This window comes from Dermacentor silvarum, chromosome 1 (assembly GCF_013339745.2).
Source record: "Dermacentor silvarum isolate Dsil-2018 chromosome 1, BIME_Dsil_1.4, whole genome shotgun sequence".
NCBI lineage: Eukaryota > Metazoa > Arthropoda > Arachnida > Ixodida > Ixodidae > Dermacentor > Dermacentor silvarum.
Genome location: NC_051154.1, coordinates 348,212,778 through 348,239,174, shown reverse-complemented (window position 1 = coordinate 348,239,174; position 26,397 = coordinate 348,212,778). Strand labels below are relative to the sequence as shown.

General features: G+C 46.5%; 1 protein-coding gene across 1 annotated transcript in view; it reads left to right on the top strand.

Moving 5' to 3' along the window:
- The first annotated feature begins 377 nt into the window (after positions 1–377).
- The window catches only part of LOC119444559 (putative phospholipase B-like 2), a 50,262-nt gene continuing 24,242 nt past the window's right edge, over positions 378–26,397 (top strand). Inside the window, exons 1-6 of the mRNA XM_049662584.1 lie at positions 378–589; positions 1,383–1,629; positions 9,055–9,152; positions 11,417–11,642; positions 18,942–19,031; positions 21,515–21,675. Of these exons, the coding sequence (XP_049518541.1) occupies positions 378–589; positions 1,383–1,629; positions 9,055–9,152; positions 11,417–11,642; positions 18,942–19,031; positions 21,515–21,675 (1,034 nt within the window). The remainder of the gene's footprint in view (positions 590–1,382; positions 1,630–9,054; positions 9,153–11,416; positions 11,643–18,941; positions 19,032–21,514; positions 21,676–26,397) is intronic.

The window sequence follows — 26,397 nt, the reverse complement described above, 5'->3', positions numbered from 1 at the left end:
ATTTCGTGAACGTTACTGCTAAGTGACGTTAGGCTTTGATAGCATCACGTCCCGTCATGTTTGTGTGCTTAACCTAGTACGGTCATCTAACAAAAAAGAAAAACTAAGGACAGAAATGACGTTTTTGTCGTTCTGATATTGTTTCTGTGAAGAAATGAGACGAAATTAGGGCTTTTGCGGTATTCACTCGGTTTCAGAATAACACGCAACTTCTATAGGTGACACTGAGTATGGCGCGGAGCTGAAAACTCGCGCTAGTTGTGTTCTCAGGAAGGTGTCATATGAAATGACTTTTTCGATGCAGTGAGATTTTTGCATCGCTTTAATAAAAAGAAGGCTGTGAAAACAAGTTCACTGCTTGCCGACGCAGTTCCGCGATGCATCGGCACCCCCTGGTCATCTTGCTGACAGCCATGCTGGCGGCCATAGCCAAAGCGGAGCCGACGCGCTGGGCTTGGGCGACGGTGGAGCGCAGGGTGAACAGACTGGTGATCTATGACGGCGAGCCCCCGCAGGCAAACTCCTTCGCGGAAGCGCCGCACGTCCCCGTGGCATGGGCAAGCTTCAAGGACGATATACACGAGAGTGGGTGAGTGGCATGAAAAGCTTTCTTTCACCGTTTGTCGCTGCTTGGTACTTGGCACGTTTCGGCTATTTGGCACACAATATAGATGTGCGAAGGAGAGTCTTGAAAAGAAGTAGTCTTATTGGACATTCTGCACAAGGATGGCAAGCGCCTCAGAGATGCGTAGTTTTTTTTTTAATTTTTAAATTTCTTTTATGTCTTTCTCACGGAAGCCAGCATAACATATAAAATAATGAAAAATGTTCATTAAAAAAAGGTAACTCAAAAGTGAGAAATTACTTGATAACTTGGGGGTGGCACGATAAGAAGAATGCACACTACAGAAGCGTAGATTTAGAGGGCATGAAGATATGAGAACTACATAAATGCGCACTTGGAGGCGTGGTCAGGCATGAGTCGAGAAGGAAAGCAGCATTGCGCCACAACGTGAGAAGGAGATAAAAAATACGTCGTTTCTTGTGTGGGTTGATACGTCCCACAGCGCGACAACGTGCACACGCTGTTTGAGCCACGGATATCAACTTCTACGTTGCCACAGAAGTTGTTGTTTCGCCCTTTTAGGGTCATTTCACATTCCTGGTGCGCCAGTTCTATACGCAAGCATTGGATAGTGCTGCTCGCTCCCCAAACGTTTGAACCGCCGTGAGCGTGAAATATCACCGGTTACTTCTTTCCGACTTTCCTTTACAAATTTGTTCTACTTCATTCTGTCTACGTTATAATCTCAGTGTCTTCTTTCCTGTGCGCGGATATTGGTTTCTCCGTCACTCACGGACCTGCTGTCTCCTTCGTGTAGCTGGTCTTACCTTCAGATCGAGTCCAGTCCGTACGTGCATGACGAACTGCAAGCGTACGCAGCCGGGGCCCTGGAGGCCTACCTGACACGACAGTTAATGGAGAACCAGTGGGAGAACCTGTTCTCACGCTACTGCGAAAATCAGACCCAGTACTGCAGCAGGCTCAATGAGTTCATCGTCAAGAACCTGGCGCATTCGCACGAGCAACAGCACCGCTTCAAGTACAGCGATCCTTACTGGAACATGGTACGAATGGTCAACTTTTGCAACAAGCCAGTTTTGAACTGAAAAAAAAAAAGTCGCAGTTTCGCCTGAAAGGCGAAGCATCGATTCCGATAGCAAATTGGTAGAAAGCTATACGAAGTAAGGATAGTAGTTTTATAGGCCATATAAAGTTGTAAATATTCACTTGCTAACTAAATAAACAAGCACAGTGCCACGCGCACACAGGTAAACATGAACACATCTCGCTCGATGACCGCGGAAGCTCGTCAAAACGCTGGAGTGAGAAATCGCGCCATCGGCAGCGAGCAAACTGGCCTTCGCGCTGGTTCTCGCTTCAACGCGAACTAAACGTCGAAAGCGCAGCGCATACGAAGCTACCGGCACTCGGCGAATGCCCTTTGGCCCATCGCAGATCGCTTTGCAAATGAGGCCGCCGCGGAACCCGCCGCGGTGGCTGAGTTAGCTAAGGCGTTGCGCTGCTGAGCACGAGATCGCGGGATCGAATCCTGGCCGCGGCGGCCGCATTTAGATGGAGTCGAAATGCAAAAACGCCCGTGTGCTTGCGTTGTAGTGCACGTTAAAGAACCCCTGGTGGTCAAAATTAATCCGGAGCCCTCGACTACGGCGTGCTTCATAATCACAACTGGTTTTGGCACCTAAAACCCCAAAAAGAAGAAGAAAGAGGCCGCCGCGGGCGCACACTTCAGCGGCATCACACATCGCTTTCAAAATATCTCCGTGTGCAGCAGCCGCGTAAGCAGAACGCACCCCCTCCCCCCCTCTCCTCCCGTCTCCGTCGCCTCCTCCCCGTTCCTCGCGCGTGAACGAAGAGCGTGCGCTTTCCTCTGTCGCGTGCGCGAGATTGGTAATACCCCTGACACACGGGCAAAAGTGAAGTCCTTTGCAGGAAATCCCTTTTGTTACTTCTAAGGACCCTTTGCAGAAAGGAGTTGCGCCGATGACACACGGCAGTGCACTAAATTCTTTAGGTGGTTCCTCAAATGAACGCCGCAAAAAAAAAAAAAAAGAAAGCGCTGCTTGTTAAAACAGCAAGAGAGAAAACATTTACAAGAAGCTGCGCATGTAGATTACATTAAGTGATTGTAGAACCTAAAAACATTTTTGCCCATTTTTTATGGCTTATAATGCGCATATTTGGAATTTAACATGGCGGCGCTAGTGACGAGGTGCGGGCGTTTGAGAGTATAGCTACAGTGAACTAGAACATCTTTATAGTGGCAAAAGCGAGGAGCTTCTCGTGAGGTTCAAAAAGCTGCCTCCGCCGGTGGCGCTGCAGTAGCTACCGCGAGGTGCTGCTAAGGGGAAACGGGTATAGCGCGGTACAACGCCGCAAACTTTTTTTTTTCTCCTGATGCATTGCGTGTAAAAACCATATAGTTGCGGGGTGATAGTTGAAGCACTGCCGAAGGCTTTTTATTTTGTTCTTTTCAGCAAAGTGAACTACATGAGTAATTTACCGGTCAGTTGTGGTTTACTTTAAAACTTGAAAACATTTTCACGATTTTTTTCCCGTAACTTGAGCAAAAGAAACCATGTACAAACCACGCACTTCATTTTATTTATTTATTTATTTATTTATGAAGAAAATAGTACTTATGAAAGGACATGCTGTTGCAAATAGCGACAAAGTGTGTGATCACTTGAGAAATCAAACAATTTTAACGCGACAGCGTTAGAGAGCTCGTTTCGCAGAAATTGCGATGTCCGCGGTGGCGTCATTAGCCTTGTGCGAAAATTCGAGGCAGATGAAAATAAAGATAAGAGCCGGAGAGCGTTCGCACTTCGGCTTTCCTTGCGGCACAGTTTAGGTCTCCACCGAGAAGCGAAGGAAGGGCAGCGATTGGGAAGTCGAGCGTGCGTGCAGATATCGCTGTCACGTTCAACTCTTAAACGCGAAGCTTAAGGGTCCCCCAATTTATTACTTCAACAACACTTCCTCAAATCCATTTGTTTACCAAACTAAATATCAAGGGTTTTTTTCCTATGAAACCTGAAGCCAATGATGTATGTGAATAAATAAAAAAAATGTCGAACAGAGATCACTCTATGGGAAGCACAAATAATGAACACTAGTACAATACATCAAAGGGCAGTCACCATGAACATTTAAACAATAATTTAACACACAAATGTACGAAGACAAATTTTACATAAGCACTGAATTCTCACACAGTGTAAAGACAACTGCAGAAATTAATTGTATGCAAATGTAGAAATGGTATAAAAACTAGCCTTCTTACAGTAGCTTCATCACATTGAAGAAACAAACATGGTCTTCCTACAAACATAACACCAAAATGGGGGTGAGAGCAGTCTACGTACAACGGCTGAGCTTTAAGTACTTCGCTGTTTCACGCTTTTGCACGCTGGCTCGATTGAGCGATTTTACAAAAAAGTGCAGTCGAGTGGTAACAAAAAATGCCACCATCTCAGCCGTAAGCACTTCAGCATGCTCAGCACATCCGACACTGTCCCGTGGTTGGGATTTGATAAGGGAAATTACATCCATGATGCTTTCATGATGAAGTTCTTGTGCACTGAAACAACCTGTAAAAAGATTTTCCAGGTTTTGTATGAACCTTAGTAGGAATCCCGACGGGTACAACAAGCCACCATTATCCTTCAGCTGTGTAAATTCAGCAGCACGAAGGTTTTGGAGCTCTTTTTTGTCTGCAAGCAGGACCTTCTTACATGCATCACAACTGGTTTTGGCCAAGAACTTTCGTGCCACGTATCCAGCGACATAAAAAGTTAAGCGTTCATCGCTTTTTGCAGATATGCAGGCAACATGATCTGGTGCACTTTTTTCCAACTTGTTAACTGCAAGTTCAGCACTACAAAGATTGCCATTAGCAATGAGCTGGTCTAACAAAAACTGTTTGTTCTGCTCATTCCCATCTGCAGCGTCAGCCCCAAGCAAAGCAGTCAACATACCTGGCTCAGCATTACCGTTTGTGACAGACTTGGCAAGGCTATAAAAAGTCAGACAAGAAACTGTTATCAAAAACTGCTGTGGAGTGGGGTGTGTGTTACAGCCTGACGCCTGCCTTGCAATGCCGAAAAAGTTTTCAAGTGGGTCCTGGCTCAGCCTTGATGTCATGATGAACTTGTACTCAAGTTGCTGACTCAGGTAGTCCAGCAGCGACAAGACACTTGCAATGGTGACCCTCAATCCAACTGTTGTAGAGGCCGACAAGAAGCCACCACGGCCTGCTGCATGAACCTCCCACTCAACGAGGTAAGCTAGAAATGACAGCAACTTGTCCACGGCAGCGGAGTCCGGACGCAGAGCCTTGGCCGGAAATCGCGATGACATTATCTCAATGAGGTCCCTCATCATGCTGAAACGTATAAAGCATGTAATGAGAGGTTAAAACAATGAGCAGAGGCGCTGGTTGCTTCATTTTAAATAAAATGTAAATCACAAACAAAAAAATGTAATGAAGGTGTGCTGCTAATACCGTGTCAGTACTTACCCGAAAAACGTCAAGACGGGCTGGATACTCCCACAGATGGCTTCTATGTCATTTCTGTAGAGCCGCAGGCCATTTAGCACAGTGTCACTGAAGAGCTGGTAGGCAAAGGTCACCCGCATCTTCTCGAAGTTGTTGGGCTGAATATGCCGTGTCGTGATGCCAGGCATGGCCTGAAGGGTCACATTTGAGCCATCCATCTTCAGAGCCTCTTTTACGGGATGAAGTGACACCTGCATGGAAGAACAAAATATTTCATTAGATGCTGCACAACTACCACCTTACTTTTGCTTTGAAAGATTTCACTTCAAAACTTGCTCATCACATTAACAGAATAAATTTCTGCACTTACTGGTCCTGTTGGTGTGTTGAAGCCTGACTTGAGCAGCCCATTTCTGATGCATTTAACAAGATGTGGGAAGTCAGAAATGAAATGGAGTGACCGCTTGTTGTCTACTGGATGCTGAACTTTACATTTCGTGCTGGACACAGTCGCATGAATACCCATCGTGGCCCACATGTTACGGTTCCAGGCCGCACCATCACAGGTGATAAAGTCTACAAATAACCCGGCTTTCTCTGCTAAGATAACTGCCTCCAGCATCACTTTTGAAAGTAGATTTCCTTTCATGTTGCCCTGTGTGGCAAAAGAAGCAAGTATTTGTGTCCATTTGCCGTTGAACGGAACAAACATTATAACCATGCCATGGTCTGCCACTTTATGCTTGGCAGTGGCAGGAGTTAGCTGACCGATATCGACAAAGCCTTCTATGTGGCCTGACGATGACACTGAGAGATTCTCGGAAAGCTTCATCTCATCAACGATGAGACCCCCATGCCTTTTGAAGGCATCAATAGTAGACGTTTTCTCCTTCAGCACGCTCATTACCTTTGCATTGAAGCCAAATCCCGTCCTGTAAGACCTCATATATTTCTGCAGAGTCACTTTGCTCGGCAAGACAAGAATTTTCTGCCTACGCATGTCTTCATACAGTTTAGGTCCTTTCATACGCATGATCAGACATTCCAAAATCCACTCCTTCGAGTATCTCATGCCTCTAATGTTTTTCCTCTTTGCGGCCTTGAACATGTGCAGAGCTCCTTCTTGCTGCTTTTGAGGCAGTTCTTTAATACGGCCGAGAAAAGCTTCATTGCTCAGCTTACAGTTTTCTTCTTTCATAGCTCGGATTTGACCTGGCAGTGTACACAAGCGTGAAGCAGTTCGCTTTGCCTTCTGATTGGCTACTCGAAGTCTGTGGAACCAATTATGTGCGACACGTTTTTTTTTTCAGCTTGGATTTCCGGGCCAAGAGTGCTTTTCGCAGGTAGCGACAATGAATGCAGATGCCTCCTGTAAAATGTAAAACACAGAATGAGCTATTTACTAAAATGTAACCAAGTGCAAGACAGCCGAAAAGAAACTAAGATAATAGAGCAGACAAACATCTAAAAAATGAATTGTAGAGCTATTTGGAGCGTGTTTATATAGCAGTCCCTGTCCAGCATTTTTTCTTGAATATTATTCACTTTAATTACGAAGAATGTGATTCAGCTGGTTGAACATCAGGTTAGGAACAAATTAAGAGGCTTTGTTAGCCACAACAGAAAATACTCATCTTAATTAAAAAGAAAAGCTCTTACATACCTTTAGCTGTCACCACTCCAAGGCAGTGCTTGCTGAACACACCATCATTTGCAGGAGTAAGCGTGCGTTTCATCTTGTCAGTCAGGTTCTGAGCAATGTCTTCATAAGTGTCTCTACTCATTGCACCTGCACAAAGCAATGCAGAGTCTACTACTTCAAAAATATTTCTTGCATCAACAAGGGAACTAATTTTTCCGTACTTCTTCTCTCTGCCATTAAAATAGCAGCTTGCCACAATGTCATTGTGTTGATCTAAGGTGAAGCTCATCACTTTCTCATGGAAAATACCAAAAGGCTCCTTTCTTGTGCGTGTCGTGGCATAAACCAGGACATCCAGATCTGGTGTAATAAGCTTCGTCCACAGCCTTGGAACATATAGCGAGTCGGCCAGGGCCCGCAGATCAGCTGGTACAAGAGAATTCACTTCGTCGTTTTCGAAGGCCCTCGCGTTCGGGTCGACATTTTGGTCCTCGGCCAAGCTCGCTTCCTGCTCATCGCGGCGAGACAACCGTACTTTCTTGGCCGATTCAGACGAGGGAACACTGCGACGCTTTCTCTCTGGTCTTGGCTTCACAAGTACTTTTGAAAGGTATGCAGGTAGGTCGGGTAAGAGCGTTGGCACTGCACCTGCTGCAAGCGCAGGCCTTCCCCGGGGGATTCGCACTTCGTTACCGCCGATAACATGCACGTAATCGCGAATAACAAAATGCTCAGCAAAGTGTTTTTCGCACACCGCAGATGTCTGGGCTAGAGGCTTGTCCTTCCGTTTAAGGTTGCGCTCCCACTCTTTCCGGCGGTCTTCCTCTTTTGGCACCGAAAACAACGAAATCTTTCGTCCGTTTTCTACGCGATGGCCGGGGTAGCCTGTACGGCAACCCGGCGCGAAGCAATGCGTGTCCGGCTTTCTCTTCTTGTTATCCATTAGGATATAGGGTGCTTCAGCGACTCCGAACGCACAAAATACGATAGAAAAGAATCACCACAACGCAAGCATGCACTCGCGGGTTGAGCTGCGCCAAGCCACGGCCGCTCGCCAAGCAGTCCTTCGCACGTGTTGCGTGCGTCCAGTCAGTCCAGTTTTCTCCTCGGGATAGTGACAGCAGCGCGACACGCGGCGAGCAGCTTTTTCTATCACAGCGCCTCCCACGGGTGCCCGCTTCGCTCTTGCCACTACAAACCTTCTAGAACACTGTAGTATAGCTAGAGTAAATCTTCACTGTTCGACAAATCGCATTACCGCTAAAATTTGAAACATTTCCCCAGGTAAAACAAATACTTACAGGGCACCTTAGTTATGTAACAGGTTTTCTTCTATTGATGAGTTGTGCACGCTGTATGCGAGAGTACACCTTTCCGCTTGAAAAGTAGATGCCCGATCTTCTTTCCCGCAAAGGAACTTAGTCGGGAGGGAAATACTCCTTTGTCGTGTGTCACGGCGCTTGAACGCCTTTCCGGTAGATGTCCCCTTACCTAAAGGACTTTAGAGTGCCCGTGTCTCAGGGGTATAAGCTGCGGTTGCCGGCTCACCCTCGCACACCTTCACTCGCACACACAACGCACGGCACGCGGCGACGATTTTATTATCGTTGGACTTCATACGGAATATCACAGTGACGACGACGGCGATGGCGACGACGACGGGGACGACAAAAATGCGCTTGGAGTGACCATATAATTGCTATCGCAATAAAATGTTAAAATGAAAGCTGAAATAAATAAGGCGTTTTTTAGGTGTCCGTTACCTTCAACTTATTGTGTTTCCAAAAGCGCTCGTCTTGTTTTGCTTTTCTCCAGGTCTAATGAGCCTCACAACAACGTCACTTTGCATGCAAAGTCTTTTACATAAAAAGCGAAGTATTATGCATATTTTACTCAATACGAAGTATTATATATAAAAAAAAAACTTGAATACTGCGGTATTTCCACAGCGTCTCATGTATTGCACTTTGTCGCGGCTGTAATGCGTAGCAATATATTTTGTTGCTGCAGAGAACTCATGGTGCGATTTGCACAAGTCGGATTTGAATGCGTGGCTCGACTGTGGTTTTTTTTTTCAGCATTGTTCCACGCGACAAGCACAGATTACGGAGCAAAGCTGCACCGCATGCAATTAGAGCTGCAAATCGAGAAACATCCGCCTATTAATCAATACAGTGCATTCCACACGTTTACCCTATAATGAAACGCGTGCTCTGCGCCGTGATAAAAATCACAGATGGTGAGCTAGCTCACTGATTTATAGGACATACAGCAAACGATGTAAACTACTACGAGCGCAAGTTAACGACTCTTTTTTTTTCACCACAGGTGCATCTACTAATGCGACAGCTATCCGGACTAAGCGATGTCTTCGAGAATGAGACGCTAGACTATTCGCACGAACTGGACAATGTCACGCGAGCATCGTAAGCTATTGATGATGAGTGCTTTCCTGCTGATTATAGATGTTTTTTTTTTAAGCACTGGATCATACCAGTTGAAACGTTACACCAAAGCATAAATAAAGGACAGAACTCTACAAGAAGAATGTTCTGTACGAATTATGTAGCGTATGCCTTGTTTCACATCTATGCACCTCATGCTCTAACTTTCCACTGCGATCGGTGGAGCTACATTCGGAGTGTGCGTTCCGTTTTCACCCACATGCCTTAATTGTTGGTCAGGGGCGCTATAACCTAAAATGATTCCAAACTGTTTTGATTCCAAACTCCTGACGTCAAATTTACGTAACCACCGACGCAAGCATCGGGCGGTAACCCGCAGCGCTGTCTGAAGAACCCAATAAAACAGTCTCCTCGTTTATAGGAGGTCACTTTTGTTCGCTTTCAAAACCAATAACATTGTCTACGCTCAGCGGTTTTTCTTATCTAATTGGCTTACAAGAGGCGAGGAGCACGCTCTAGTGGAGAGGGTGTCGATGGGGCCGAGCCAGTACAGTGAAAATGCATGAAGAGGGTGGTGCCGGCTTCTCTGATTGGTCCGCTTCGCCTTACTTAGCTCGCGGTGACTGCTCGAAAATAGCGGTGGCGTGCAGCGGAAGGATAAGAATGCCGCTAAAACGGACCCTCAGCAAGGAAGAGTTGGCAGAGCGATGTCGTATGCATGCCGGAAGGGCTCAATTACGTTTTACTGCCACGCAAAAAAGGTTTATCATGCGCAAATAAATACATGCTCACCGGTATGTGCGAGTAGCGAGGGCCTGAGCGATCGGCCGGTAGCCATCTTCAATTCCTTGCGGAACGGGGCAGTCTGTGGCTATTCAGAAAAATGTTCAGTTTTGTTCGGCATACTAATGCATTCTTTTCGCGTACACGTCACTTTGACGTGGTGAGTTTTCGCAGTTTTGTGAGGTTGCGTGACAGACGGGCGAAGTGGGCGTAGCCAGAAAACATTGGATCACTAGCAGAGGGCTAATAGTGAAAAGGCGTCGAATCAGGAATGATTATTTTTCTTTTGTTCGGTTTAATCATGCATAATCAGTGTGTACACGTTATATCAGATGGGGAGCTATCGCGCTTTTCGGGATATTATGTAACAGACAGGCGAAGTTCGGAGGGGCCCGAAAATATTTTGACCAATCGCGGAGTCTGATTGCAGAAATTGGAATCAAAACAGTTTGGAATCATTTTACGTTATAGCGCCCCTGGTGTGAATGCAAAATGATAGGTCAGGAGAGGATTGGTTAAGGGGTGGTGGAGGCAATTTTAAAGTGGTCGTTTGGTGTACGGGTTGTCAATGTTGCTGAACTGTTCAGCAACATTGACAACTCAAGGCGTTTGGAAGTCAGTGCTGTGCGCTTGCTAAAATTCAAAGTTTACTGGCATCGCCTCGTGAGCCAACGATATCTCACCTGAAGCTTGCTGACTGGGCGAACAGCTGGAGAGAGCTTCTAATTATGCCACTAGCGGTTCTACTTCAGCGGCTGGCAGTTTCTTGTGTTCCCTACAAACGGGGCTCGGTGCGCCCACATCAGGCCTAGTAAGCTGGGCCGCGGTGACGGGCACGATGTTCGGTTTCGGAGAGCTATAGCGACTAAACGGACTCATTAAAGACCAACTCATATAAAGTTGCGAGGTTTCTATCGTAGCGGGTGCACAAGTTGAAGAAAACTAAGGAAGCCTAAAGGAGCCATTACTGCTACAAAATGCCCTTGACGTATTTGAGTCTGATGAATGTATCGGTGCATGTTCATTTTCCCCCAAAACGGAGCGCAGCTAGTTCGCAGCATTTGCGGGAGCCGAAATTCCATTACATATTCATGTGAATAAAAGAGTCACTAACATTCAGCGGTGCTGTTCGCAATGGATAAATTTTGGGGCATGTATCCGACCACGCTTGTGAAGTTAATTGCGTCGCTGTAAAATCTACATATTGGTTTAAGTAAAAAGAACAACATGCGCCGATATATTATTATGTTGTCAGACTGAAGTGCATGCATCGCTGAACGCCGATATGGTCCCGCCGATACACTCACATTTGAAGCATAACATGAGTTACTTTCCTAAAAGCACTTTTTCCCCTTGATGTGAGGACCGAGAAAAAGTGAAAAAAAAGAACACCGCCGAAAGTTGATCCCACCACATGACAAATTATATGAAAGTGTGAAAATATGGACAGGGCTGCCTTTTGTGATATTCGTCTCTCGCTGTGCAACCCGCGCAACGTCCAGCTACTTCAGCCTGGTGGGAGATCTGTTCGACCTGGAGCAGGTTCTGGAGCGCAAGAAGGACTTCAACTCGATCGCCCAGATCCTGGCCTGCTCAGCTCTTGTCAAAGTGGTGGGCGACTTTGAGGACATCTACTTTTCCCATGACACCTGGTTCCTGTACCGTGGAATGCTTCGCATACAGAAGAAGTACATCTTCCCCTGGCACTACACGGCTGATCGCACCGGCGTCGGTAAGCTCGTCTTGGGCGCGAGGGCCCCTACTAGAAGCACCAGCGCTGCAATCGTTCTCGCATAGAAAGTTGCATCACGTGACATTGCCTAACCGCGGCGATTTTATCCCACGATTTAGGGGGTTTGCAGTCGACTTCCGTTAATTCGACTCTGACGGTACCAGCGAAATTGATTGAGTTATCCGGCGGTTGGAATAAACAAGATACAGAAAAAGAACACCAAAACACACCATTGATTCATTTGGCAGTATTTTCCCTATTCTAACACGCCCCCGATTAAAATGGGCGCCCACTTTCTATGTGTCCAAGTTAGAAAACTAACATGGGAATGACAATAAAGCTCCTAAACAAAGTAGAAATCTGACAAGCACTCGATTTTTTAGCAAGAAAAGGTCTTGCATAAAGGCGGCTGGTTTCTTAAAGTCAGCTTTGCCACAAGATTTGCAAATTCGGCGCCGCCGCAGCACATTTGTATTATGCGGCCAAGCATACATTTATTGCGAAGGCAGCTTTCGGCCCACTTTTCTCCAAAAAAGAAAAGAGAGAGAGAGAGAAATGTATGCGTTAGAAGGAGGTGAAAACTGTAACCAGACATTGTGAGGTACGGTTATTGGGGGAATATTTTCCTTGAGCGGGTCGAAAATAGGCGTTTTCGACGAGCGATGACGGGTGATCAACGCCGTCATTGTCCCCTAAGCTCCTCCGGGGCAGACGCTACCACTAAAGGGGCCGCCATCGGGTCCCGATAGGGGTCAGGCGCGTGCGTGCTGACTGGTAAAATTTGAATTATCCGTCGAAGGCCTATCATACGATCGACATAACGAAACTTTAGACCCTAAGAAATGCATAGGCACCGGCCGGGACGTTCGGTCGGTATTGAATTACGAAAAAAAATCGAATTAACCAGTCTACTCTATTTTGTATTGATTGTTCATAAGCATTGCCCATTTCCGTTGAATAGTACCGACTATTGCAGCAACATCAAACTGGCTTTGCGGAGAAACCGGTTATCCGGCGGTTTGATTCACTGGTTATTCGGTTGGTTATTCGGGTAATAGTATCCGGATATTCGGATAGCCGGATACTAGTTCTTCTGTACCAGTGCCAAAATTATCTCTTTTTCTCTCTTGTATTCTTATATTTGTAATGTATTTGTAATATATAGGTAAGATTTATACATGCAATATAATAAAATTTAATCAGCTATTAGCGACATGAAATATTCGCGTCAGAAATTCGAATATTCGACCAACCGGTTACTTAAACCGAATATACGGAATATCAGTTTCTTGAAATCCAGATAACCGGATAACCGGTTTTCGAGCCCGGATTCACTTCCCGCGGGTTAAACCGGATGGCTGGTTGCCGCGCGACTGGTCACTCGAGGCACTTAGCGTGTATTCACGGGCTTCGTTCCCGATCGGAAAAACACTTTTATGTAGCACGCACTGACCAACAGAGAGCTGTATCGGGAGTTTTTCATGTTGCTCTACAATTTTCTCAGTGACACTTTGACAATTAGCACAGTACTTCTCGAGTTAGATAATTATTTACAATGAGCTAATTAAATTTCAGTAACGCAAAAATTACTGGCGACTACTCCACTACACTGGAAACAATGCGCATTAGGTTTGCTTCGCGTAACGCCGTTCCTCCTTTTTTTCAATCGTGCTGCGTGATAGATGGGACACGATGTGTATACATATATATATATATATATATATATATATATGTATGTATATATATGTATATATACTTAGTGACGTCACCACGCTTTCATATATAAAAGGGAGACCCGTCTAGCAACTCATTGAGTTGGTTCTAAGGCTGCCATGGGTTGACCACGCAAACTAAAGACACCAGAAGAAAAGCGTGAATATCATGCTCTACCATGTGTGGTGTTTGATTCAGCTTCACTGGACATTCACGTTCGCAGGGCGGAATGGCGGCCAATTTTTTTCGTTGCTCCATCGATCCCACCGCACCTGTCCTTTCAGCAAACACAGTCGCGCTTGACACTGTGTACACACAGTGTGTACCTAAATTTATGGGAGCGCTCATGTTACGTTGTCAGAAATCAGTCAGTTGCGGCTTCAGCCGCAGTGGGGTAAACCAGTCGAGTAAACTATTGTCTTTAGTTAACTGGGGGATTTAACGTACTGAAACTGCACAGTTTATTATGAGGGACTACGTAGTTGGGGGGAGGGGGATAATTTCAATCACCAAAGATTTCTAGACATGCACTTAAATCTAAGTAGGCAAGCGTTCTTTGCATTCCGATCCCATCGAAATGCGTCCGACATGGTCGAGATTCAAACCCGCAACATATCATGCTCAGCAGGAGAACGCCAAACGCCAATAAGCCACAGTGGCGGGGAAACGATTGTGGTAACACGTAGGAACATATTGGAGCATGCTGAAGAACACCCGTTTCAGGTAACGCGTGCACTTCTCAAGTGCTACATCTCAAGGAACGATTCGTTTTGACACAGCTCAATCCCGTATTGTCATTCCACTTCCTGCAGTCAGTGGCTAAATGTACGAAGTTTTGTCTCCGCCAGTGAAAAAAAAAATCTACTTCAGATGGAATGAAATGAAAAACCGAAAAAGCACCGAATGAAGCACCGAAAGAAGGTCTTACTTTAAAAAGAATCGGACTGTTTCAGCACTTTTCATATTTCTAAATGCCATTTATTGCGATTATTTATTTGGTAGACAGTGCTTAATATTTCTTGTAGAGCAATGGTATCCGACCACTAAATAAGTCAGTTTCACACGACAGACTAACCATTGCTAGCGATAGCAATGTATTTGACAACTACACGAAGCAAGCTGCGTAGTTTTTTTATTGGTCGTAAATATTGCAATAAACATTCGTTTAGAAATTAAATTAACAGACATAGTGTCACACGCACACAGGCAAACATGAACAGATCTGACTCGATGACCGCGAACACTCACTGTCACAACGCTGGCGTAATAAAAACGCGAATTGAGGGGAGCGAGCGCTTTTGCTGCCTCCCGCTTCAACGCGTCTCCTAAACTTTCGATTACGTCACCTCAGGGCACTAGGCGCGCCGGGAAAAATGGTGAAACGTCATCGAGGCGAGGCCCCGCCCCTGCACGAATTTGTTGTGAAAACAGTCGCACCTTGCCGCTAGCCAGCTCGGCTCCCCCAGTATTTGCATCCACCTTATATTACTTTCGTGGTAGGGCGGGGGCGGTGTACACGATCAGCCGCGCGGACAGCCATGCGCAGCCACGGCCGGGCTAGCGGAGGAGACGCGTCCTTTCCTGCACGCCCTAGCGCGTGCTTGACCACGGTAGAGCGCACTCGCACCCCCCCCCCCCCCCCCACACACTCCCTGTCTCCACCTTTCGCGCGCCTTATCACGCGATCTGCAACAATGGGCAGCATGAAGCCAATGCGTCGTAGATAGCAGGCCTGTGCACTCTGACGTCATGCTACTTGGACTGAAATTTCTATCGTCAAGCCCAGCGTGACGAAAGCAGTGACGTCAAAATGACCGCGATTTACTAGGGAGCATTCCCATTAGATTCCATGGCAGTAGTGCAAGGTAGCAGGACATCATGGATCGAAGTGCACCGGCCTTGTGCTATCTAGGAGGTGCTGATAAAGCCACCATCCTTCTCGGCTCACCCTTGCATGCTTTCTCTCGAACCCACAGCATACGGCGCACGAAGCGCGATACGATGTTATCGCACATGGACTTCATACGGAACCTCACGGTGACAAAAGAGGCAAACATTGGCAAATAGTGTCCATACAATTGCTATCGCAATAAAATGCATCACAAAAATTATACTGAGAAGCGCTTTATAAACCACAAATTAATGTGTGAAGCATAAAAAAAGGCGATGGGCGTGGTGAGCATTATAATAGTGGTGCAACGTTATATTTTTTCTCTTCTTCCTTTTGTAAATGAGGGAGCGAATAAAACGAGTTTATAGATAGGCTAGTGAGTGAGTGAGCAACCAGTGTGTACAAATATCCTTACAGTGAGCTTGCTGCAGTTCTTGTGTGTTTAGAGGTAATTCCCAAAATAAAGAAAGGTTGCGTCTTTTAATAAGTCAATGTAAAAGCTTTCACTTTGCCCAAGGCCTACATGCGTGATTAAAGCAGCCGTCACCACTGCATACACTCACTAATCGCATATTCAGCTGCTTACAGCACTAAGAAAAAGGCTTCTAAACGATTGGGACGATGCCACTGCAGAAGTTTGTGGCCTTCACTAGCAATAATGAGCCCGCAATGGAACATTTGAAAAATTCTGCAAGTTGGCTACCTTGCACGGCTGTTTTCTAGCCAAACAGATTCGTCCAGTGACGACAGTTCTCTCTCTATGTGGTCCTACGGGGCAGGAATTCAAGCACTAAGGCTTTCCGAAAATTACTCCGGAAATTTAATTTCTTTTAACACAAAAAACTCGCGACGAATATTCTAGGGACATTATAGTTCAGAAATATGGCATGCATCCCCTCTCTAAGGCTATGCGTCCTGTTTGCATGTTCTTATGACATGCCATCCGTTCTCTCGAACTGCCCAGTGTAATTGTCGAAATCGCAATAGTGCACCGAAAACCCGGAAATACGTATTAAGCCAATTTAGTCAACTCAGCTTGCAAACGCTTATTCAAGACTGAATAGCTTTTGAGATGATTATTGCAGTCTCACAGATGTTGTTAGCAGTCGTGGGCTTTGTGTTCTTGTACCGGTCGTCACGCGAAAATAGTCATGCAGCACAGCACAAAATAACGAGAAAATAAAGAGAAATAAAAGAAAGACAGAACACCTATTACGCTCTCTTGCCTGAAACATCGATATCTATTCTTGGTGAAGCCATGCTCTAAATGAGCTCTAGCCCCAAAAGTAAGCGTCAGTGAATTAACCATAGCGCTGTCAGAATGAGGCAAAAGTGATGACGGGAAATCCGGTTTTCAGTTTTTCCTTGTGTTCGCGTGTCATTCTGTACAAGTGTACCATATGTTTCCGAACGAGATAAACTACAAATTTTTTGCTTTTGTTAATCGGCCAGTTGCTCGGCTTCAAGTAAAGCTGGTGCTGTACAAAGAAGGAGACTGAAAATAATTCTGGCTTATATATACAGTCTGTATTTTACGCTTTAAGAATCATCTAGCTCATATGTTACAATGTCCATGCCGTGTCTGATTTATTGCACGTACTATATTCGTAAAGAAATAGCGTACTTTAAAAAACGCGGCAAACCGCCGCAGCAAGCAATGGAATAATGACGTTTCCCGACTTCGATGGACACCCAATGCATACGTCACTCAGGATCGCGCAGGCTTTGTCTTTTCTTGGAATTATTGGCCTAGGTGCTATGACAAACGCCTGCCTATAGGGTCCACTAACTCTAGGGACAACCTGCTCCTTTTGTCGACGAAGGTTTGCTTCTGGTTTACACCTGTGTAATTTTAGATGGGTGTAAGTGCGTTCTAGCAAACGGTCCCATATAACTATCAGACAACTTTGTCACCTGTTTCGGAGCAGACAGTTCTGGGCCAGTACTCCCGAAGTAACTCCGAGCATAAGGCTATAATATCGGCGCTGTTCAAGTTCCTGGAGGTCTGCGTGCCTACATAGTAGACTTTGAAAATGCTGTCTACAAATACCGCTCGATTGTGTGCGCGGCTGACATCGTTTGTGGCTCTTTCTTTTTTATCCCCCTTACATTTTCCACCGTGTAGGGTAGCCAATCAGAACTACCTCCGACTAACCTTCCTGTCGTTCTCTACATTCTTTCTCTCTCTTGTCGTCTGTAAAGCCTCATGCTTTTCACTTGTGCTACGATTAGCGTAGGGAAATATCTACAAAGATTCCTCAGCTACATTGGTTCTCCACAAGAAAAGTAGAAAATTATCTATCAAAAAAGGGGTCAGGCAAGGAGACATAATCTCTCCAATGCTATTCACAGCATGCTTAGATGAAGTATTCAAGCTCTTAGACTGGGAAGGCTTAGGAGTGAGGATCAACGGCGAATATCTCAGCAACCTTCGGTTTGCAGATGACATTGTCCTATTCAGCAACAGTGGGGATGAATTGCAACAAATGATTGAGGACCTTAACCAAGAAAGTCTAAGAGTGGGGTTGAAGATTGATATGCAGAAGACGAAGATAATGTTCAATAACCTGGCAAGGGAGCAAAAATTCAGGATCGCCAGTCAGCCTCTAGAGTCTGTAAAAGAGTACGTTTAGCTACGTCAATTACTCACAGCGGACCCTGATCATGAGAAGAAAATTTACGGAAGAATAAAATTGGGTTGGAGTGCATACGGCAGGCATTGCCAAATCCTGACTGGGAGCTTAGCACTGTCGTTTAGAAGATAACTGTACAATCACTGCATTCTACCGGTGCTAACATATGAGGCAGAAACTTGGAGGTTAACAAAGAAGCTCGAGAACAAGTTAAGGACCGCACAAAGAGCGATGGAACGGGAAATGTTAGGCCTAACGTTAAGGGACAGGAAGAGAGCGGTGTGGATCAGAGAACAAACTTGGACAGCCGATATTCTGATGGACTTTAACAGAAAAAAATGGAGCTCGGCAGGCCATGTAATGCGTAGGATGGATAACCGGTGGGCCATTAGAGTTACAGAATGGGTACCAAGAGAAGGGAAGCGCAGTCGTGAATGGCAGAAAACTTGTTGGGGTGATGAAGTTAGGGAATTTGCAGGCGCAAGTTGGAATCAGCTAACGCAAGACAGGGGAAATTGGAGATCGCAGGGAAAAGCCTTCGTCCAGCAGTGGGCATAAAAATGGGCTGATGATGATGATTAGCGCTTAAGAAACGACAAACTCTTTTATAAAATTAGTCCGTAATAATGGACACCGAAGTAATTATCATCGTTCTGAAGTCCTCATCGTACCCGAAACAGAACTCTTGAACAATTTGCGCTTGTCAGCCTTTAGCAATGAAATTATCCCACATATATTAATATGAGGCGTTATTCGCTTTCTCCCTTCGTCACAAGCGATACGTGTTCATGCACGTAGCTCGCGGAAGGACATAATTAGTGGCACATCAGAGTTTGGCTAAGGTAACAATTCAATGCGCTCAGCAGGAGCATTTTACGTAGTCGTTCTTCTGCTGCAGTTCGGGATTCACCATGTGGCTTTGTGCTTTCGTGCGTGCCAACTTCTCATGCATTGAATACAGAAGCGTCCAGCAAAATGCACTGAAGATGGCGCGAGGTTGCACTACTTCTGTGGGTGCAATGGAGATTGCGTCTCGAATTCACGCCCTCGTTTCAGAGCACATAATCCCGGGCCACACGATCACCATGTCGTCCTACGCTGGAAAGGTGGTCTCGTGGGACAACTTCTACCTTACGTCGGCAGGACTGGTGAGCTGATTTCGAACTCGCGGGAACCCACCCGTCCGGAATGCAAAAGTTGGCGCCTTGATGTAGTAACACGTGTGTGCGCTGACATGTCTGCTGTGCACAAGACAGAGGTGGCCAGTGACGCCCACGAGATAGGCGAGCCGCACAAGTGGTGTGCAGCCATGCCAGCTGTTCTATAAACGGGCGCATGTGTCTTTCATGTTCCTGCTCTTGTAGTTTTTATGCTATAATGTTTAAAACTAATTGCTATTTCTGACGTTAGAATCTTGTCAGAAAGCCATTAGGTAATTGTAACCTGTCCGTACGCGTATTACAGCCCATGGTATACCGGAACAATGGAGACGCAGACGTTCGCAGCAGTGCTAGTGGCGCCATCTTCTGATGGTAACATCAAATAAAGCACACAAAAATAAGTTTAATGACCACAGTCTACCTACATGCTTGCGCAAACGTATTGGCAGCAACAATCATATAGCGTGAAGTGGATTTACTTTAAAGCCGACTGCCGACTATTTACTGCCGACTATTCCAGGCTGCATGTCGTAGGGTTCTGTCTCACTGAGTAGGGCTCAGAGGGAAGTTTGAGCAAGAAGCCCCTCAATAAAAGATAAAAGAAAAGAAAAATCAGCGGCGTTCTAGTTTTGGGAAAAAGCAAATCGCTTCCAAATGATGGAGGGTAACGTGGGTGGGGGTGACAAACGGGCCATTTCGGTGCGTTGGGAGGAATTGGGGGGGGGGGGGGGGGAGGGGTTGGAGGCTTGTGAACAAGGGCGGCATGTTTATTTCAGTTTGCCCCCCCCCCCCATAAGTGTAATTTCAGGCTACGACAACGACACAGACAAGAAGATGTGTTGATCATCATAAGGGACGTTAACGTCGATATTTGTTTAAAACAATGTGTGTGAACAGTGATGTGATATTGTGCTGTCTTTCAGCTGCTGTCATTGTTGAGACAGGCAGCGAAGGACCCCTTAAGCCGTCATTTGAACGGCTTTTCCCTCCCCCTCTTGTTACGCTGTACTGCGAGCAAGCAAGTAAAGCAATTCGTCAATCAGCCCCCAAACACGTTGATTCTCGATTTCACGAAGGGTATACCTATGGCATCAAGTTGATATCCCGCTTCAACATGCGCCAAAACCAGTTTGCTACCACGTCTTGCAATGGGGATGCAATCGACCATGTCTTTGTTAGCGGGTTGGATGCTATAAACGTGCACAAGTATGCCTCATACAATTGCTCGTCGATCTTCAGCATCCTGCCGGTATCACTGCGTACTCCTTCTTGGGCCAAGACAAGGAGGAAAACCATGCAAGCGTGTAAAATGCTTTCGTCGTCCTTCTATCGTCCTCTCCACCGCGCTCGCACCGAAGAGGGCGATACAAGGGGTGACAGTATAAGAGATAACGAGATCCCAGATACGCCACTCCCCGGAAGAAGTCATCTAAGACCCTGCCTTCAAAAAATTGAAACTGCATTGTCAGACGGGGCATCCACTTCTGTGGGCAATTACCGATGCTAGTAGCTGAAATATGATGTATTGCTCTCTATTGAGAATTTGATTGAGATATTTATTTCTCTTAGATTCTAACGGCGCATGAGTCCTCGGACGTAGGGCGGACCGCAATATCTGAATGCTTGCCTTGAAGTCGTACCTATAAAATCGCATATTCGTCTTAGCATAAAAATGTTCACTATAATTAGGGTACACAGGCGTGAAACACGTCCAAAAGACAGCAATGGTTCTCAAGGCCCTTCGATTAAATAATAAACATAATGTGCATAATTTTTTATGTTTCTTTTACCCTGAAGTCCTCTCAGGGAAAAAAGTTATAAAATGTCCCTTCTTTTTTACTACAACAAACTTTTTGACTTCATCAGAGCAATGTTGCTTATATTTATTTTTTTCTAATTATTTGCTACCTCAAAGGCACCTAGTAAAGGGGTATTACATGAGGTGTGGGCCAATTTTACAAATGCGACGTTTACCCCTCGCATTTAAAGAATACACCATGTAAAAAAGTGCGTTTTCAGAAAGTGCGTGCCATTTTTAAAATACAATAAACCTGTAAATATTATATTAGCACATACATGATAGTAAAATTACTGTAACCGACGAATTAATATGAATTAGGGCCCTAAATCTGCCAGTTCGTGGTGTAATGAACTGACGTGCATGATTTGTTTTTGTCAGGCGAACAAAGAAATTGCGGGGCATTCGAATAAGACACGTCCATCGCAATATCGGTAGGAACTGGCAACATAGGTAGATCTTGGAGGCTAAAGGGTTGCATCTTGATAGTAGCTGCTCTATTCAAGTACTAAAATAGCAGCAAAAGTTGAACAGACGTTTCGTGGGCACGAAACAGCGTGCCGCATTTCAGCTGAGACACTTAGTATACAATAGCTGCCATAAGGCGTCGTGCGTTCTGCTGCACGCGAGGAAGATGATGGCCGCTCCAACAGATTAATTGTGGCGCTTGCAGGCCATCACAGAAACGTCAATCGTGAACGACAACGCAGATCTGTGGAAGTTTGTGGTGCCACATAGTGGTCCTTTTACCTGGGTGAGCGCCGCTGTGGCTAGCCGCCTGGCTACCTCGGGCATCGAGTGGGTCCGTCTCATTGGCAGGGAGAACAGCGGAACGTGAGTAGAAGCACACGCTGCGTTCACGTTATACAAATAGACAGAGTCGCGTTCTGGACCCGAGTGATGTTCGTTGTCTTCTTCTCCCGCAATTTTTTCTGCAGCTAGGAGAATAGTTTGGTAGCACACTTGAAGCGCGCAGCCCACTGGACACTAGTGCTAGTTGAGCATCCTCGTGACATTGCTAACAGGACTGCCAGATCTGCCCACGAAGACAACCAGATGCGTACAATACCTTTGGCGAGGACGGACACTGCCAGGTAACTTCGCCTGCTTGCACGCAAAACGTCACAAGCTTTATGGAATCCAAGTGCCTTCAATTGCCGATTGTATAAGTTGGACCCCTTGCTACGTCTACAACTGCCATTCTGCACGTCTACAACTGCCTTTCCCGCGGCGAAGCACCCTTGCTGTGCCGCTTGTGGCTGGGAGTGGCGTTCACGAACGCTTACTCACATCGTATGGGAATGGTCGAGAGCCCGATGTGCGACTCCTTTATGTGCGAGGAAACCATCGAGCACCTATTGTGTACCTGTCCTCGCTACGACGTACAACGTCTCTCTCTCAGGACAACTTTAAACCGGCTGGACTCGAGACCGTTCTCTGAGTCAAAGATACTCGGACCGTGGCTACACCCGTCACTGGCACAAAAAGCGTTGCGTGCATTAGTACAGTATTTGAAGTGCACCGGCTTAAGAGACCGCCTATAGTGTCCCTGTACATCGTCCCACGTGTACTCAGTGCTCATTCTCTCCCTATTTTTCTCTTTCTATTTCCCCTATCCCTTACCCTTAGTGCAGGGTAGCAAACCGGATGCTCTTCTGGTTGACCTCCCTGCCTTTCCTCTCCTTGCTCTCTCTCTCTCTCTCTCTAAGCACCCTCGTATTGCTACACCGTTCATTTTATGCAACCACATTTCCTGGTGACTGGAAAATTTCTGCCGCACATCTGTGCTCTCTTATCCTGATAATAATGCCGCGGCCTGTCTGCCTTATGTATGATTTCCGGCATGTGAAATCGATTTTGTATGCAACGTTATTTACACGTTATATATACCTATTGTCGGGCTTTAATTCACACATGTTCTGGGCTGGTTTTTCTGTGGCGTTATTAACTCTTTTGCATGGGCCTTTGATCTTTAATGGAGCTGAAAAAAAACAACATTGGCGCCATGCCTGTCACCAATATTTTAGAGTCCATGTGGAATGTGGTGCATATCAGGGATCACGGTTACCGTCCTGTTATGTTCGCCATCTTTTTTTTTTTGCTGGCTTCTTTTTTGTGACTTAAGTTTCTCAAACCTTTTTCGGCAATGAACGCTATCAGTGGGGCTGGTTAACCATGTTTCTTAACCTTCGCGACCTGCCGCTGCAATCATTCACCCTATGATCACATCACTTTCTAATAATTTGGTTGATGCATGAGGTGCAGATTACTCGGTTTACCAACTAGGAATGCCATGAATCATAAGGGGGAAAACTTTTTACTCCTTCTTTTCTACTCCTAGCATATGTGAGTTTCACTGATTAGCGACTTCATGTCTAAAGATTGGAGGCACTCACTTGGAGGTGTCAGTGCATTTCTCTACTGCTTGCAAGGCGGCTACAAAGAAAAGGTATTTGGCAACTATGGAAAGACGCTTGACAGATCATGCTCTACTGAGGAACTCAGCCACTACTTCCGAGCTGCGGACGTGGAACGGGTCGTCTCAGAGGAGAACGCAAAGTTATTGCTACAGAAACGTCGCCAGGTTACGTTGCCAGGTGTCCCTATCTTGAACGATCACACGGAAAGGGTTTCCTTCCTAACGTGTATTTACGGGGAAGAATGGTTTTGCGTTTATCTCTGCTGGGGGGGGGGGGGACAAAAATTTCCCAGGCTTATTTTTCTACCTCTGCTTCGTCACACTGCCGGACAGCTGTTTTCTTTGTTGCTAAAGTATTTTGTTGTCAGCTTGGTGAACTTTGTGAAACTATTTATTCATTGCTTCACCGGCTTTCTTCCTGTAATCATAGCTATAAATGATGACGAATGTGCCAGTTTGATCTGACATCAGCAGTCTTATTTCATTTTCTTTTAAGAATTTTATTGTTTGTGTGTTGCCGTCTTATTTTTCTTTTCTTGCCAATTTCGTTCTTTAGGCACGTAATGTATTCAGAAATGCAAACTTCCTTCTTATGTTCTGGCACCTTGTTTGCAATATTATTTTGACGGAAGCGAGATGGAGGCGAAGGGTGTATTTACAAAATATATACAGAGGAGGCTAGGGCAAGGGACGTCCGATCCGGGCCAAGAGCTAGCGTCTTCATCGTCGTCTTTGGCGCGCTGCCAAGCATCGCGTTGATCCATGTGTGGATCGCTCCGTAACATCACTCTCCGGCGGCTGAAGCGCCGTCCTGGCGCTTGCTATGAAGGCGAGGAGCTGGAAGAGCAGTATGGCTTCAACCCGGAAACATGAACGACTTCAGTTGGCAGCGATGAGGTCGAAGAATCAGGATCCAGGAGTACAATTTCGTAATTTACGTCACCGAGTTGACGAAGGACCTTGTAGGGCCCTGTGTAACGTGAGAGGAGCTTCTCTGATAGGCCGATGCGGCGGCATGGCGACCATAGGAGGACCAGAGAGCCAGGCGTGAAGTGCACGCTTCTGTGTCGGCTATCGTAACGGGACTTCTGGGCTGCTTGCGAAGCAGAAAGTCGATCGTGGGCAAGTTGACGAGCTGCACGGGCTCTAGCTGCGACGTCACTGGCGTATTCAGTAGGAGAGTGAGGAGCCGAAGGAAGGAGAGTCTCGAAGGGCAACACAGGATGTCGGCCAAACAGCAGATAAAACGGCGAATATCCGGCGGTGTCATGCCGCGAGGAATTGTACGCAAAGGTAACAAAGGGTAACGTGCAGTCCCAGTCACGGTGATCTGGTGAAACATACATGGCCAGCATCTCGGTTAGCGTTCGGTTCAGGCGCTCGGTCAATCCATTCGTCTGCGGATGATAAGCGGTGGTGAGCTTATGTTCAGTGGAGCAAGCACGAAGGATGTCATCTACCACTCTTGATAGGAACTACCTCCCGCGATCGGTGAGGAGCTGCCGAGGGGCGCCATGATGTAGAATTACGTCGTGTAGGAGAAAGTCAGCGACGTCTGTAGAACAGCTTGTCGGTAAAGCCCTGGTGATTGCGAAGCGCGTGGCGTAGTCTGTCGCGACCGCAACCCATTTGTTCCCCGAGATGGGCGTAGGGAAAGGGCCTAGAAGGTCAAAGCCGACGCGGAAGAATGGCTCTGCAGGGATGTCAATAGGTTGTAGCTGGCCTGCAGGCAGCGCTGAAGGGCGCTTGCGGCGTTGGCAGCGTTCACAAGAAGCGACGTAGCGGAGCACATAACGGTACATGCCAGGCCAGAAAAACCGGCGTCGGATGCGGCTGTAAGTACGCGAGACACCTAGGTGACCGGCAGTTGGTATGTCATGAAGCTGATGAAGAACACTAGAGCGAAGATGGCGAGGTAGGACAAGCAGAAGCTCTGGGCCATCTGAGCTGAGATTACGAGGATACAGAACGTTGTCGTGTAGCTCAAACAGGCGAACAGAATGGTCTGGTGATGGAGAGGTAAGACGGTCGATGATAAGCCGTAAGGACGCGTCTCGTCGCTGTTCGGTGGGGATATCATCCAAAGCAAGGATGGACAGTACGCAGGCGTCGGAGTCAGGTTCAATAAGGTCGGGAGCATCGACAGGGTGACGGGACAAGCAATCTGCGTCCTGGTGCAATCGTCCAGATTTGTAGTGCACATCAAAAGAGTATTCTTGAAGCCGTAATGCCCAGCGGCCTAGACGTCCAGACGTATCCTTCAGTGACGAAAGCCAGCATAGAGCATGATGGTCTGTAATTACAGAAAAAGTTCGGCCAAACAAGTAAGGACTGAATTTGGTGACAGCCCACACTAAAGCCAGGCACTCGCGTTCAGTGATGGAAAAGTTTCGTTCAGACGAGGACAGAAGGCGACTGGCGTAGGCGATGACACGTTCCTTGCCGTGCTGTGTTTGGCCAAGGACAGCCCCAATTCCATGACCACTAGCATCAGTGAGAAGTTCCGTAGGTGACGAGGGGTCGAAATGGGCCAGTATTGGTGGTGTAGTGAGTAGGCGGACGAGGGCAGAAAACGAAGCTGCTTGTTCGGGTCCCCACACGAAAGGAACGTCCTTCTTCAAGAGTTCCATAAGAGCGCGGGCGATGTCCGCGAAGTTCCGGACAAAGCGACGAAAGTAGGAACATAATCCTACAAAACTGCGGACGTCTTTGGCTGAACGCGGCACGGGAAATTGTTGTACTGCTCGCACCTTGTCGGGGTCTGGTTGAACACCGGCAGCACTGACAAGGTGACCGAGCATAGTTATCTCGCGCCGCCCGAAACGGCACTTGGTGGAGTTCAGCTGAAGGGTGGCTCTTCGGAAGACGGCAAGAACGGCCGATAAACGGGTGAGGTGGCTCTCAAACGTAGGCGAGTAGACAATCACATCGTCTAAATAGCATAGACAGATGGACCACTTATATCCCCGCAGCAGAGAGTCCATCATACGTTCGAAGGTTGCTGGGGCATTACACAGACCGAACGGCATGACCCTGAATTGGTATAGGCCATCGGGCGTAATAAAGGCAGTTTTTTCGCGGTCCATAGGGTCGACTGAAATCTGCCAATAGCCAGACCGAAGGTCGATGGAAGAAAA